The 15590-nt window shown below is 46.6% G+C and overlaps 1 protein-coding gene across 6 annotated transcripts in view; it reads right to left on the reverse strand.

Annotated features, from left to right (window-relative positions):
- The window catches only part of LOC140492247 (C-terminal-binding protein 1-like), an 88972-nt gene that overhangs the window by 11632 nt on the left and 61750 nt on the right, over positions 1-15590 (reverse strand). For all 6 annotated transcript variants that reach the window (XM_072591168.1, XM_072591167.1, XM_072591166.1 and 3 more), the window contains 5 exons: positions 9372-9526; positions 5291-5435; positions 3300-3506; positions 2032-2246; positions 290-420 (listed from right to left, as the gene is read on the reverse strand). In XM_072591168.1, coding sequence (XP_072447269.1) covers positions 290-420; positions 2032-2246; positions 3300-3506; positions 5291-5435; positions 9372-9526 — 853 coding nt within the window. The remainder of the gene's footprint in view (positions 1-289; positions 421-2031; positions 2247-3299; positions 3507-5290; positions 5436-9371; positions 9527-15590) is intronic.

A 15590-nucleotide genomic window follows, 5' to 3' on the forward strand; every position in this document is an offset into this window, starting at 1 on the left:
GCGGCTCCAAGGCTATCGACAAAGATGCAACACTGATGAGGAACCAAGTCCTGGCATCTTCACTGATTCAACCATTCACCCATTCATTGGCGAGGGGAGGGGCCGAGGTGCAGTACAGGAAGATATCGTGAGAAAGAAAATAGATCTTGCTCCTCTCTGAACCACCAATCCCCACCACACACAAAATAAAAATTCCCACCCACAAACAAAACTTGACGTGAAGGAAACCAAGCTGCCTTGACCGACCCATGCCCAAAACCATCCCCGTGTGTGGTGACCCCCCGCCCACCTGAAAGGTTCAGATTCATGGACATCCAGAGCTGCCCCTCGTATCCGTCCGTCCTTCAGTGCCTGGCCCAGTGCTTTCTCATCCACCAGCCCCCCTCGTGCTGTGTTCACCAGGAACGCCCCCTGACGCATCTGTGAATTGGATTCACAATCATTACAACAGGACAACACAGGCAGACAGCAGTGAAATAGTCCCATCAACCAAGTTAACACAAAACAGAGCAACTCATTGCACAGTGAATGGGGGCACGCTGGAAAACGTACTGCACTATAAAAAGGCAGCAAGATTCTCTGACGTACAGGTTACTGCTAAGTAAATCAAATAACATGATAAACGTCTGCAATGACACAGAACAGTTACCACCTGAGATGGCAGAAGGAGCCACCCAAACAGTATTGATTTCACTCAAGAATGAGATAGCAGTTAATTCGTTTACACACACAAACAGCAGAGTGTGATGTTCGTGTCATCTAGAACAATTAGGCAATTTTATAAACTATCCCGCTTTTAATTGGGGATTTGGCAAATAATTAAGTATTCAACTAGCTCATTTCAACAATCTACAGAGTCGCAATAAAATATAACAATTCACAGTCTTAATAGATAAATACGATGGAGATGAACTGAACTGAACTGAACAGAATTAGCTTTGTTGTCACATGTATTCACCATGAGTAGAGTGGAATGTTAACAAGTCACCAGTACAGTGCCATCTTAGGTAACTAGGTACAGATACTTCAGCACGAATGCTTAAGAAAAAAAAATTAGAAAAATAAAGATATAAAAGGGCCAGCATTGCAGATGGTAAGAATAAGTTAGAAAAGAGAGAGATAAAAAGTTCAGAACAACAGCCCTTCCAACCCAGTCCACACAGACACCTAGCCTCCAGTCTGCAGCACACCTTGACTCCTGCAAAGGGCTTCACTTTGAGGCAGAGAGACTGCTCCAAAATCACCTCAAGGCCCGAGGTCACCGCTGAGGCCAGGCCGGGCCAAAGGATTGCCACGCGGGCTGGGAATCCAAGTCCGGCGCTGAGGCTGGGAGTTCAGGATGTCACCGAGAAGAAAGAGGAGAGAAAACAAAACCAAAAAAACACAAAGGAGAAATAAAAAGACAGTGGATGAGCTCCGGCTGACGCAGCCTACTCCGCCACCATCTTGGAAAAGTAAGATGGCGCTGACAGTCTATGATGCATATGGACGGCAAGAGGAAGAGCTGGGAGCAAGATAATCATGGCCATCTGACATCACCCAGGTGAAGTAACTCAGTGCTGATATGGGATAGAACCTGGAATCTTCTGCCTGCGGTGACTGAGCCACAGGAAAGCAGCAGATTTTTTTTTGGTTTTCGATTAAATGATACTTTGTCACATGCTCATTGAAGAGCTGCACTGGATGGAAATAGGAGTACAATGGTTATATATTGCTAGAATAATTCTCAACATAGTTGAACTGCCGTGATGGGATTTGAACTATGTTGAATACAAGAAATGGAAATCAGCACCAGAACGTGATTACAGAGCTGTTGGATTGTTGTAAAAAACCATTTGGCTCAGTGATGCCCATGAGGGAAGGAAAACTGCCTTCCATACCGGGCTTGACTCTAGTCACGCACCAACACAGTCAACCCTTAATGGGAAGTATGGCGGCGAGAGCTTCCAAGGTGTTGCACACATTTGAATGGAGTGTTTTTGTGGGTGACGTGCCAACACAGTAATACGCTGGACCCTGTCCCCTCTCTACCTGTTTAATGGTGAAGTCATTGATGAGGTGGTGATTGTGCTCATTCAGGCTGCAGTGCAGGGTCACACAGTCACTGTGAACCAGCAGGTCCTGTAAGGTGCTTATTCTCTGGAGCCCAAGCGACTTCTCCACACCATCCGGCAGGTACGGGTCGTAGAAAATCACATTAAATCCAAACGTTTTTGCCCGCAAAGCCACTGCCTGACCAACACGGCCTGCAACAGGAAAGGGTCACACTTAATGCTTTTTCCATCTCTCATACGTGAGAAATAAATTAGCAACTGGAGAGTAATGGGTGTGGGGGATGGGATTGTGGGGTGTGTGAGGGATGAGGTAGGGGGGGATGGGATGGCAGTGTGGGGGATGGGGGGGGTAAAGTGCAGCGTGGGGAAACGGCTTTGTGGGGGAAGGGAGTATGTGGGGTATGTGGGAATGGTAGGTGTGGGACGGGTGGGATATTTGTACAAAACCAGTGGCGCCAGCTTTGAGTTAAGCTGTGCAGCGTTTGCTGAGCTCAGACTAGGCTTTAATGTTTTGTGTGGACACTATTCCTACTACTGACTACCATCCAGTAGGAAGTAGCTATGAGTAGGACAGGTCCAAATCCAGGTGCAGGGTTGGCAATACAGTCTGATTCCTCCTAGCTACCTATTTCTTCAAGGTCAGAAGTCACGTGACACCAGGATATCGAAGCACTGCCCCTCACTTCACCCAACGTTCCCAAAGCTTGTGATTTCAAATAAACCTGTTGGACGATATCCTGGTGTGTCATGTGACTTTGTCAACCCAGTCCAACACCTGCACCTCCCCAACATGGCTGCTACTTCCAAAAGGCTTTGGCAACATGTTCTGCTTAGCAAACTATTCACATTTGCTCTTTCCTCAATCCTTTAAATTATTGAAAATTACGCATTTTACACATCTTTCATGTATGCCTTAGTATTTTTCTTTCTAATCTGACACAAACCTTTAAATTATTTCCTTCCCTTTTGCAAGCTTGACTCATTCAGGACAGAGGGAAGGGAGGGATGGGCAAAGTGGTCTTCTCAATTTCAATGCTGCTTGTGATAACTTTCAGTTCTGACAGAAAATAATTTCTCAAAGCAACAGCTTTTCCATCCCCTCAACAGATGCTGCCCTGTCCTGCAGAATGCCTCTGTGTTTTCTAGTTTGGAGAACTGATTGCCTTTGCAAAAAGAGAAGGAAAAGCAACTGCTGAGGTAAAGGGGTGGATACTCATGCAACACCACAGTGTCCGTCCATCGTACCCAGGCCAATGATGCCCAGAGTCTCCCCGCGGATCCGAGCCGCTCCTGCAGCAACCTCTCTGATCTGCTCGACGCTCGACACCCTCGTCCCCTCTCGCAAAGTCTGGTGCAGCCATGTCGACCGTCTGTAAAGGTTTAAAATGTGACACAGTGTGGAGTCTGCTGTCTCTTCCACCGATGACGAGGGAATGTTGCACACGGCAATCCCTGTAACACAAAGGGTCACAACATTTAGCATTATCACCACACGCCTGTCAAATGACCACACTTACTGGCAAACCCGATGAAGGGCTCCTGCCCGAAACGCCGACTTTCCTGCTCCTCGGACGCTGCCTGACCTGCTGTGCTTTATCTGCAGTCCTCATTTTCACCTTACTATCAAACCTATCAATCAACTTTGCCAGCAGTATTAACTGAGCTGCAAACAATAAAACAATACTAAACTAAGTTTAAAGAAAGAGATGTTGACAACATCCCGCACAGCTACGCTGCAAGGTCAGGCTTGAAGGGCTGAAGGGCCTGCTCCTGTGCTGCACAGTCAGTCCTTGTGCAACCCTGCAGCCAGAGAGCGGTGAATTGACGCAATTCACTGCCACAGAACGCTGTGGAGGCCAGGTCATTGAGTATATTTAAGACAGAGACAGATCGGTACTTGAGTGTCAAGGGGGGGTCAACGGTTATGGACAGAGAGAAGGAGAATGGGGCTGAGAAACTTACCAGCCATGATTGAAGGGCGGGGCGGACTGGATGGGCTGAATGGCCTAATTTCTGCTCCTAAGTCTAATGGAGTAGTGAGACAGTGAACAGTGCGGGCAGTAACAGGTTTAGCAAACTGATATTTCCAGTCAGTCCATCAAAAGCTTCCACAAAGCAACAGGGTTGGTAGCGGACTTCCCTCAAAGTGCCATAAAGAATAGTTTACACGTACATTCAAAACTTTATCTTCCCTCAATGCCCATTCAGCCACTCTTTGAAAAGTGGGACAAGATCTGGAACTCACCAATCTGTTCAGGATGGGCAGCTAAAATATTTGAACAAGTGACAGAAAGCTCCCATGTACTCCCTACAGTGTGGAAGCAGGCCATTCGGCCCATTGAGTCCACAGTGACTGCCCAAAGAGCATCCCATCCAGACCCAAACCCATACCCCATCCCTGTGACTCTACATTTCCTGTGGCTCCCCACCTAGCCTGCATATCCCTGGAAACTATGGGGCAATTTAGCATGGCCAATCCACCCTAACCTGCGTATCTTTGGACTATGGGAGGAAACCGGAGCACCCGGAGGAAACCCACCCAGAGACGGGGAGAATGTGCAAACTCCACACAGACAGTCACCTGAGGCTGGAATCGAACCAGGGTCCCTGGCTCTGTGAGTCAGCAGTGCTAACCACTAAGCCGTTGTGCTGCCTCGAAAGGGACAGTGTTTTAGGGGAAAGCAATACAGGGGACAAAAGGGAACTAAGCTTGATGGCCTGAATTATTCAATGCTTCTCAGCCAAATCAATAAACAGCTAATACAAACAACAGGTTGGGACAACCTGCAATTTTCAAGCATCTAAAAGAGCACAAATCAGTCTGCACTGTGTGCTAACAAAGTCTCCATCAGCCACTGGACAAGTGCAATGTAGCCAGTAGGACAGCACAGCTCAGTTATTGATTGGCAATCAGCTCGATCCCGCCCCGTCACTCAGCTCGAGCCCGCCCCGTCACTCAGCTCGAGCCCGCCCCGTCACTCAGCTCGAGCCCGCCCCGTCACTCAGCTCGAGCCCGCCCCGTCACTCAGCTCGAGCCCGCCCCGTCACTCAGCTCGAGCCCGCCCCGTCACTCAGCTCGAGCCCGCCCCGTCACTCAGCTCGATCCCGCCCCGTCACTCAGCTCGAGCCCGCCCCGTCACTCAGCTCGAGCCCGCCCCGTCACTCAGCTCGAGCCCGCCCCGTCACTCAGCTCGAGCCCGCCCCGTCACTCAGCTTCTCTGAGTAGGCCACCTTACCTAAGTCTGCAGCTGATTTGATGTCGACATTGTCATAGCCACTGCCAATCCTGACGATAATTCGAAGTGCTTTGAATTTCTCTAGGTCCTCTCGTGTTAATGTAATGGTGTGGTACATCAGGGCACCCACTGCTTCATTTAGTACCTGCAGACAGAGAGAAAAGAAACAAATCCAATCAATTTGGCTTGTTTACCATGCACAGTCAGGTGGACACAGTGTGGGGGCAGTCACACGTCTCCCTCTACCTCGACGTTTGTACAGCTCACCTTTCTGAAAAGTATCTTAATTATCCAATAGCACAAATAAGAAAGAGGCAGGTTTTCCATTGTACAGTGCGAACAAGAAATCTGTCAAAGCAAAGTTAGAAATGCCAAGTTGAAGAACACAAAATACTCTGCATTCTGCAAGGTCTGTTGTGTTGGGGAATAACAGAAGGCTATAGTAAAACGGTTTACCACACTTTCCATTAAATACTCAGCTTACAAAATGGATAATTTAATAACAAAGTTCTCCAAAAGCTCCCCACCGGTCCATCCGGATCAGGTTCCACTCCGTTCCCAATAGTTGGAGTGACTAGAAAACCGCGGATTCGTACCCGGTGCAGCTCAACAAGGTCAGGGTACTCTTCAGTAATGAGACCGAACAGGTACACGCACGCACACAATCCAGAAACTGCAACACCACATTCTGAACTCATCCTTTCTGCCATCCAGCTCCAGTAAAAACTTGCATAAATCTCCATCACCTCCAACGGACGCTCTCCGAACGAATGACAGCGGAAAAAGCAAGAGTGCAGAAATTGGAGGCTTCAGATATATGGTGGCACGGTGGCTCAATGGTTAGCACACCTCACAGCGCCAGAGACCCGGGTTCGATTCCAGCCTCGGGTGACTGTCTGTGTGGAGTTTGCACATTCTCCCCGTGTCTGCGTGGGTTTCCTCCGGCTGCTCCGGTTTCCTCCCACAGTCCAAAAATGTACAGGTTAGGGTGGATTGGCCATGCTAAACTGTCCCCAAAGCGTCCATGGGAAACATGGATAGGGCAGGGGGATGGGAAGCTCTTCAGAGGGTCAGTGTGGACTCGAGGGGCCGAATGGCCTGCTTCCATGCTGTAGGGATTCTATGATTCATATGCACATACGCACAGTGTAGGAGTATTCAGGGAGTTGGCAGCATAAACTGGCTGGGACTGGATGGGCAGAATGGCCTCCTCCCACACTGTGGCAATTCTATGAATATCTTCCATCAGCAGAACATGAATTTAGTGGTAATTGGCAACAGTTAACAATGGTGACATGGAGGGAATGCTTCTTTACACTGAGAGCAGTCAAAATGTAGTGGTGTTAAGATACAGACCCTCCAGAAGGCAGCAGGATAATCAGCTGAGAGAGAGAGAGAGAGAGAGAGAGAGAGAGAGAGAGAGAGAGAGAGAGAGAGAAAGAAAGAAAGAAAGAGAGAGAAAGAGAGAGAATTAGCGGTTGACAGGGCCAATGAGACTCGAGGAGTTGCTCCTCCAGGGACCTGTCACAGGTTACACAGGATCCCCTTGTGCTACAATCATTCCAGGAAAATATCCAAACCCAGGAGTGTTCAACCTGATAGCAAAGTGACCCAGATCATGCCCACAAAGCACATGTATCGTGGTAGCTTATCCAGCTGCTGAAAGTTCCATGCATTACACTTCAATGAAATCCTAATGATAACGCAGAACATACGTTTAAAAATACTGGACACTGGTGAGGCCTCTTCTGGAGTACTGTGTTCAGTTCTGGTCACCCTGTTGTAGGAAAGACATAATCCAAGTGGAGAGGGATCAGAAGAGATTTACCGGGATGTTGCCAGGTAAGGAAGGTTTGAGTTATAAAGAGAGGCTGGATAGGCTGGGACTTTTTCCACTGGAGGGGAGGGGGGGTGATCTTATAGAAGTTTATAGAATCATAGATGGTTACAGACAGGATTAATGGTAGGTGTCTTTTACCTAGAATAGGGATTTCAACACTTCGGGGCACATTTTTAAGGTGAGAGGTTTAAAAAAAAGACCTGAGGAGCTAATTTTCTTTCCACAGAGGGTGGATTGCATGTGGAATGTACTTCCTGAGGAAGTGGTGGGTTGGGTAAAATTACAACATTTAAATGACATTTGGATAAGTACACGAACAGGAAAGGTTTGGAGGGATATGGGCCAGGAGCAGGCAGGTGGGACTAGATTAGTTTGGAATTATGGACTGCTCGAACAGAAGGTCTGATTCCGTGCTGTAATGACTCTGTATTTGCTCTGAATCACCTTGCTTTCTTACAGGCCGTAAGACTGCCAACACTGACCTCACTGAAGGATGGACAAAGAAAATGCCACTGTCCATTTTCTCTCTCAGGGCCAGAGGCTGGTAACATAAGCACAAGACGCAGCCACATTCAGCAATGCTGTTCTGGCATGGCACTCCAATTGAAGGAAACTATCTCAGTGTGGCTGAAGCAAATACAAAACGATGCCAACTTTGCAAGGTGCTCAAGCACGTGGCAAATAATGCTCTTAACCACAGGCTGGTGGCATCAAATAGGAAACAGTCTGACTAGAAAACGTTTCGCAAAGTGTGCAAGTTTTAAAACCACAAAGTCAAGGCACAGAAAAGGTCACTCTACCTCCTGTCAAAGAGACAGCACACAATACTGGTCATACAGTCATCCAGCACAGAACCAGACCCTTCGGCCCAATCAGTCCATGCTGACCATAATCTCAAACCAAACTAGTCCCACTTTTCCTACTCACTTACCTATCCAAATGCCTTTTAAACGTTGTAATTGTACCTGCATGCACCACTTCCTCTGGATGTTCATTCCACACACAAACCACTCTAAAACCTTTGCCTCTCATGTCTGTTTTACATCTTTCTCCTCTCACCTTAAAAATATGCCCCATAGGTTTGAAATTCCCAACCCTAGGGAAAAGATCCTTGCCGTTCACCTTATATACACCCCACATGATTTTATAAACCTCTATAAGGTCACCTCTAACCTCCTACACTCCAGTGAAAATTATCCCAGCCTTTCCAGATTCTCCTTATAACTTAAACTCTCCATTCCCGGCAAGATCCTGGTTAATTTTTTTCTGAACCCTCTCCAGTTTAATAATATCCTTTCTATAACTAGGCGACCAGAACTGGGTGCAGTATTCCAGAACGGGCCTCACCAATGTCCTGTACAACCTCAATGTGACTTCCCAACTCCTATGCTCAGAGGTCTGAGCAATGAAGGCAAGTGTGCTATTCGCTTTCTTAACCACCTGTAATTTCAAAGAATTATATACCTGGACCCCAGGCCTCCCTGTCCTTACACCTCTCTGTAAATTCCTCACAAAGTTATTGTTCCACACTTTTTCACACAGAGAGTGGCTCGCGTGTGGAAATGAAATACCAGAGGAAATGGCATATGCAGGTACAGTTACAACATTTAAAAGATGTTTGGACAGGTACACAAATCGATGGGATTTGGAGGGATATGAGCCAGGAGCAGGTAGGTGGGGACTAGTTTAATTTGGGAAACATGGTTTCTGGTCGACATGAACAAGTTGGATGGAAGGGTCTGTTTCCATGATGGATAGCTCCATGACACTAACTGGTGGCCTGTCCAGAGTGATGTAAGTGCACCTTTTGTGTAATAGATCCTGTTTGTGACTACCCTGGAGCATCCTTCCTCTAGCAGCGCAGAGCTCTTTGTAATCAAGACCACGACCCTCTGCCCTTTGTTTCTTGAAGACCTTGTGCTCAGGCACACAATACACAGTCCTGCTCTTTTTTGAGTCAGATCTCTGTCACTGCTACAACATCATACTCGTGTCTGCAACTCAATCTTATTGACCACTTTCTGCAGATTGATGTACAGGCATCACAGCCCTATTTTAAACATTATTCCTTGCCCTCCCAGTGCTGAACTTACCAAATACTTCACATTCTAGTGTTACGTGTCTCTCCCAATGTCTGCCACACCTTGCTATCCCTGTTTATTACCAGCTCTCAGTTCCCACTCTCCTGCCAAAGTACTTTAAACCATTCCGAATGGCACCAGCGAGTGAGAATGTTCTTACCTTCTCATGTATCTCCTGAGTAGACTGTGCATCACAGAATGCCACTGTTGCAACGTCTTTCAGGACTGGCATCTCCACAGTGCAATCCCGGCCATCCAACAGCGCCACCAAAGGACGCGGGTGCATTGGGCCATTTAAGATCGGAGGACGAATACCTGGGAAGCGAAAAGCACAAGGATAAATGACTGCATCCCCCCGGAAGAAAAGTCAGTTCCTTTCTCGGTGATTCCACAGACGGCCCTGAATCTCTTGCTCTACCACTTTCACCATCCGCTTTCCTGACTGACTCAATTTTAACATTCACGCATCCAAGTGAAAAGCCCCACGGCTGGGAGATGTTGTACACAATCGAGGCTTATACTCCAGTGCAGAAGCAAAGGAGTGCTGCACTGTCAGCGGGCACTTTTGACGAAGCCATTAAATCCATGTTGTATCTTCCCTCCTCGGTGTATTTTAAAATAAACACTCTCCTAACAGCAGGTCACCAGAAAACTCAAAAACAGAAATTTTCCCAAAATAGTGAAAGAAAACGCAACATCTTTACAGTTGGAATAAACTACACTTATTCTGTAATCTGGTGACTTGCAGTTATTATACCACGTTAAAATTTGTATTGTTCTGGTGAGAGACTTTCATTTTCCCTCAAACTGATTCACCACCAACATCACCAGTGACTGACCAGTAACCACCAGAACATTGTTCTCATGTTAAGAGAATATAGGAGGCTGGTTCCTGACATTAGCAAAGTTTGGAAGGACAGAGCATGTACAGCTTGGAAATTGGATTTTGGAAATCAAGTGGAAACTTCAAAAACTTTATTTGCCCTGTGTAACGTTTGAAAAGACTCAGTGACAGTGCTGACCTCTCTGTTGCTCCCGAAGACACTGAGTCTGGAGGAACGAATTCAGGTTGTCTGCTATTTTTATGTCCAGGTGGTAAGTAGGCCTGCACTGCAAGAAGCAATGGTTTGGTCTCAGACCATCCGCCCTATTTTATAGTGGAAACACTTCGGAAATGCTATTAGAGTCATATTACAGCATGGAAACAGACCCTTTGGTCCATGCCGACCAGATATCCCAACCCAATCTAGTCCCAATCTGGCTTTACCCTGATAGTTTCCACTAAATATGGAAGGCACGGGGGCTCAGTGGTTAGCATTGCTGCCTCACAGAACCAGGGACCTGGGTTCAATTCCAGCCTCAGGTGACTGTCTGTGTGGAGTTTGCACAATCTCCTAGTGTCTGAGTGGGTTTGCTCCAGGTGCTCCAGTTTTCTTCCATATTCCAAAGATGTGCGGGTTAGGGTGGATTGGCCATGGGAAATTTCCCCACAGTGTCCAGGGATGTGGAGGCTAGGTGGGGTAGCCATGGGAAATACAGAAATGGGGGGGGGGGGGGGGGGGATGTTCTTTGGAGGGTCAGTGCAGACTTGAAGGGCTGAATGGCCTCTATCTGCACCAAAGGGATTCTCTGAAATTTTATATTTATTCTGACAAAACTGGTAAAATTAGCTGTTAGAATATAAAGCACTGCTCCAACCATGGATACTGCCAGGGTGTCCCTTTCACTCCATCACCCAGGCAGGGCACTCTAACATTATTTCAGAGATGACACCAGCGCCAAAAGCATAACAGCTTCACCGATACACTCTTAAAATCACGTATGTGAGCACTAAACAAGCAACAGCAAGTCGAATACTAAAAGACCAAAGAACATAAGAACATGAGAAATAGGAGCAGGAGTAGGCCATTTGGCCCATCAAGGAGACAGTGAGGACTGCAAATATTAGAGATCAGAGTACTGAAAAAGCACAGCAGGTCAGACAGCATCTGAGAAGCAGGAGAATCGACGTTTTGGGCCAGAGACCTTCATCAGGAATGAGCTGGCCCCTGAAGCCTGGTCCCCCATTCAATACGGTCGTGGCCGATCTTCTCGTGGACTCAGCTCCACGTCCCTGCCCTCTCACAGTAATCCTTAATTTCTTTACTGTTCAAAAATCTAAAATTTGCCTCAAAAACATTCAACGAGGAAGCCTCAACTGTTTCACTGGGCGGAGAATTCACAGATTCACAACCCTTTGGGTGAAGAAGTTCCTCCTCAAGTCCGTCCGAAATCTGCTCCCCGTTATTTGAAGGCCTTGCCCCCTAGTTCCAGTTTCACCCACCAGTCTCTCTCCCTTAGGTCTCCAAGCAGATTGGGTATCTACTACTTTCACTATGAAGAGTGTAGGTCATTGCGAATCACAACTGAATCTGAAGTTGGTAGTTTAGTCACATTTAAGCACTGATGGTTCCTGCAGTCCAAAAACAGACGCTCATCACTCCAGCAGCAGGCAATAAGGTTCAATACACTGCCTATGGCAACGATTCAAATCACAGAGAAACAGAGGCTGGGTAATGAACCAGTTAGAGGGCTACACCACATTTACCCAAGCTGGTCAAACAATCAATGTACTGAACTACTCAAACACTGGAGTCTTCCAAAACTGAAAATGTGGCATCGTTGTAGCAAGAATAAATTGCACTTATTCTTTAGTGAAACAGACCGAGGTACTACACGGTAACTTTCAACAAAATTGACCATCAGGCCAGAAAAAGAAGAAAAACACAGCAAAGGGATTGGGTTTTTAAAACCATCAGCCCTCAGGATAGAGATGGTCATTCACCCATTCAGTCTGCTCAGCCAGTCAATGAGATCACCGTTAATCCGACATCTCCAGCTCCACTTTCCTGCCTTTTCCCAATAATCCATGGTTCCCTTTCCGATTTAAAATCTATCTCAGCCTCGAAATGCTTAAAGACCTAGTATCCACAGCCTCGAGGGTAAATTAGAGCGGAAATTCTCCTTATCTGTTTTAAATGTGCAATCCCTTATTCTGAGGTAATGCCCCCTGGCCCTCGACTCTCCCACAAGGGGTAGCAACATTGCTGCCCCTACTCTGTCAAGTTCTCTCACAACCATGAATGCTTCATTAGATTGGGTCTCCTTCCCTGAAATTCCAACGAGTACACGCCCAACCTACTCAACCCCTCCTCCCAAAATGATCCCTTGATACCAGAATTGAATAGAATTAGCTTCACTGTCACATGTCTTCACCATGAGTACAGGGAAAAGGTTAGGAGTCATCACCTACTGCACCATCTTAAGCCCAAAGGTACCTAGGCACAGCTTCTTCACTAAATATCAGACGACAGAGGAATAAGGAATCCAGCATTTGAGATCGTAGGAAGAAATTCGAAAATAGAGAAAGCTCAGAATAAATATTCTTTCAACCCAGCCCACGCCTGCACCCAAGCTCCAGTCCACGACTCCAGATCGCGACGGGCTTCACCTCTCAGTTCTCGAGCAGGGAGACCGCTCGGGAATCACCTTGAGGCTGGACACCCATGGTGAAGCCACACCGGGCCAAGAGCCCACCATGCCAGGTCAGGAGGACACACCGGGATTAGCCGACATGATTCCAACACAAGTAAACGTTTCTTTTGATAGCAGGCCCAGAATTGTTCACACAATCTGAATAGTGAGTGTTTGTATAGTGTTAGTAAAACAGCCCTACTTCTGTACTCTTCTCCCTTTGAAATAAAGACCATTTTGTTTGCCTTCCCTATTATCTGCAGAACGTGGACGCTAGCTTCGAGAGATTCATGGACAACGAAGCCCAAATCCATCCGTTCTGTAGCTTTCAGCAGTCCTTTTCCAGTCAAATAATACTCAGCTCCTCTATTCTTGCTGTCAAAGTGCATGACCTCATATTTATCCATTTGCAAAGGTCTTGCCCACTCGCTTAACCTGTCGATGTCCCTCAGCAGACTATCTGTGTCATCCTCACCACTTAGCTTCCCACCATACCGATAGGACCAAAGGGCATAGGTCTCATGTTCTATTACTGTGTTATCTGCAAATGTGACTGTGGTACATCCACTTCCCTCACCTGGGTCATTAACGTGTAATGTAAATCATTATAGCGCCAGCACTGCTCCCTGTAACAATCTACTTGCTGAAAATGCCCCCTCTTAACACTATTGTATCAGTCAGCCAATCTATGCCTGCTGATATACAATTTCCAAGACTATGACCATGGTAATTTATCAAATGCCTTCTGAAAATCCAACTATGTTACATCCACTGCTTTCCCATTATCTACCCTGCTTGTTGTCCGCACTCGATAAGTTTGACTAACTTTATCAGACATGAGTTCCCTTCGTGACTCCATGTCGACTCAGAGAGATCATATTATGTATTTCTAAATGCTCGGGCTATTATATCCTTTACAATAGAGTTTAATATTTTAAGGTTTAATGTGAGGTGGACAGGCTAGTTGAGACTATGGGGTGCATGTTGACATTTCACACTTGGATGTAGTGCTGAACACCAATACAGTCACCAACAAAAGTCTCTGACAAGAGCCTTGAGTCCTTAAAATGAAGCTAAGGACTGTTACCCTAGTATCATTCTGCTCAATTGCTTCCACACCCTCTTCACATATTGCTCCTGATGTGTAGTTCCAGAGTTGGACAGTATTGAGGTTTTAGTAGTGATTTAAAAGTTCAACATAATTGCTGCAGTATGACATGTCTCTTCTCGTTAACCTGTATGTTCTTTTTAACCACAACATCAACGGCTTTTACCACCTTCAAAGATGTGAAGCCGCACCAACCTCTGCTTTGGAACCATACCAAGACCTGCACGTCAATGTCACAAACAGAGAGCTGCAGGCTACAGAGACACAAGCAACGCCAAGGGCAGGGCAGATGGTTGGTGGATGGGAAGGAAGACAGGGAAAGTCAAATCAAAGCAGCACAGAATCATAGAATCCTTGCAGTGTGGAAACAGGCCCTTCAGCCCAACAAGTCCACACCGACCTTCTGAAAGGTATCCCACCCAGACCCATTCGCCTATTACTCTACATTTCCCCCTGATTAATGCAGCTAACCTACACATCCCTGAACACTATGTGCAAACCCCACACAGACAGTCGCCTGAGGCTGGTATTGAACCTGGGCTGCGAGGCAGCAGTGCTAACCACTGAGCCACAGTGCCGTGCTGGAAGAGAAAACTGTTTTAATGGGCAAAGTTGAGCTGTAAGAACAGGACAGTGTGCACAGCAGGTACAGGAAAGTCCTGGGCAAATGAAAGAAATAGTTGCTGCCAAGTTTTGTACCAACAGTTCCTATCATATGGCAACAGCTGTGGTCTGAGGGAGACAGTAACAGTGAGGAACGCAATTGCCAAACTGAAGCATTGCTCTACTTGCAAGGAGGGAGGTTTGATTGAGGTTTACAAGATTATGACAGCTTTAGATAAAGTCAGCAAACAAAGCTTTTGCCAGTTTCTGAAGGTTCACAAACTAAGTACATGAGTAGGAAGTGTTTGGAGGGATATGGGCCAGGTGCAGGCAGGCCGGACTAGTTCAGTTTGGGATTACGGTTGCACCAAAGGGTCTGTTTCCATGCTGAATGACTCTACAACTAAGGACGAGTCAAGAAACGTGGCCTGAAAAAAGCACAGCAGGTGAGGCAGCATCCGAGGAGCAGCAGCATCAATGCTTTAGGCATAAGCCCTTCATGAGGAACATTCCTGATGATTTTCCTGATGAAGGGCTTATGCCTGAAACGTCAACTCTCCTGCTCCTCGGATGCTGCCTGACCTGCTGTGCCTTTCCAGCAACACACTTTTCAACTCTGACTCTGCAGCATCTGCAGTGCTCACTTTCTCCTCTATAACTAAGGGACACAGACTTCACACTTCAGGCAAGAGGTTGGGGGTTGGAGGTGTGAGGGGAGGCGCGAGGGGACACGTTTTTTGACATACGTGGAAATGAACTGGTGGACGCAGAAACTAATCAAAGATTTCAAAAGGAAACTGGATGAGCACTTGAGGGAAGAAAACGTGCAGACCTGTGGGAGTTCAGTGGGACAATGGAGCAGACTGGAATGCCCGGAGAGATGGCAGAGACTATATTAACACATGCATTTATACTTCACAACAGTAGATGTTGTGAAGTTTCAAATCACAGCTCCCACATTAGAGGGATCATTGCTGAAATAAAATTGGGATTCAAAAAGCAAACTGAATGAATCTTTTGGTTTCTTTCTTCTATTTGGCTAGTTTTATTTTGAAAGCAAGTAAAGGCGATTGCCCAGATTACACCATCCTTTCCTCCAGCACCTATTAAAATACACATGTCCTCGAACTGAGAGCACAGGAATAGAATCATTAA

The sequence above is a fragment of the Chiloscyllium punctatum genome, chromosome 20 (assembly GCF_047496795.1).
Source record: "Chiloscyllium punctatum isolate Juve2018m chromosome 20, sChiPun1.3, whole genome shotgun sequence".
NCBI classification, from domain to species: domain Eukaryota; kingdom Metazoa; phylum Chordata; class Chondrichthyes; order Orectolobiformes; family Hemiscylliidae; genus Chiloscyllium; species Chiloscyllium punctatum.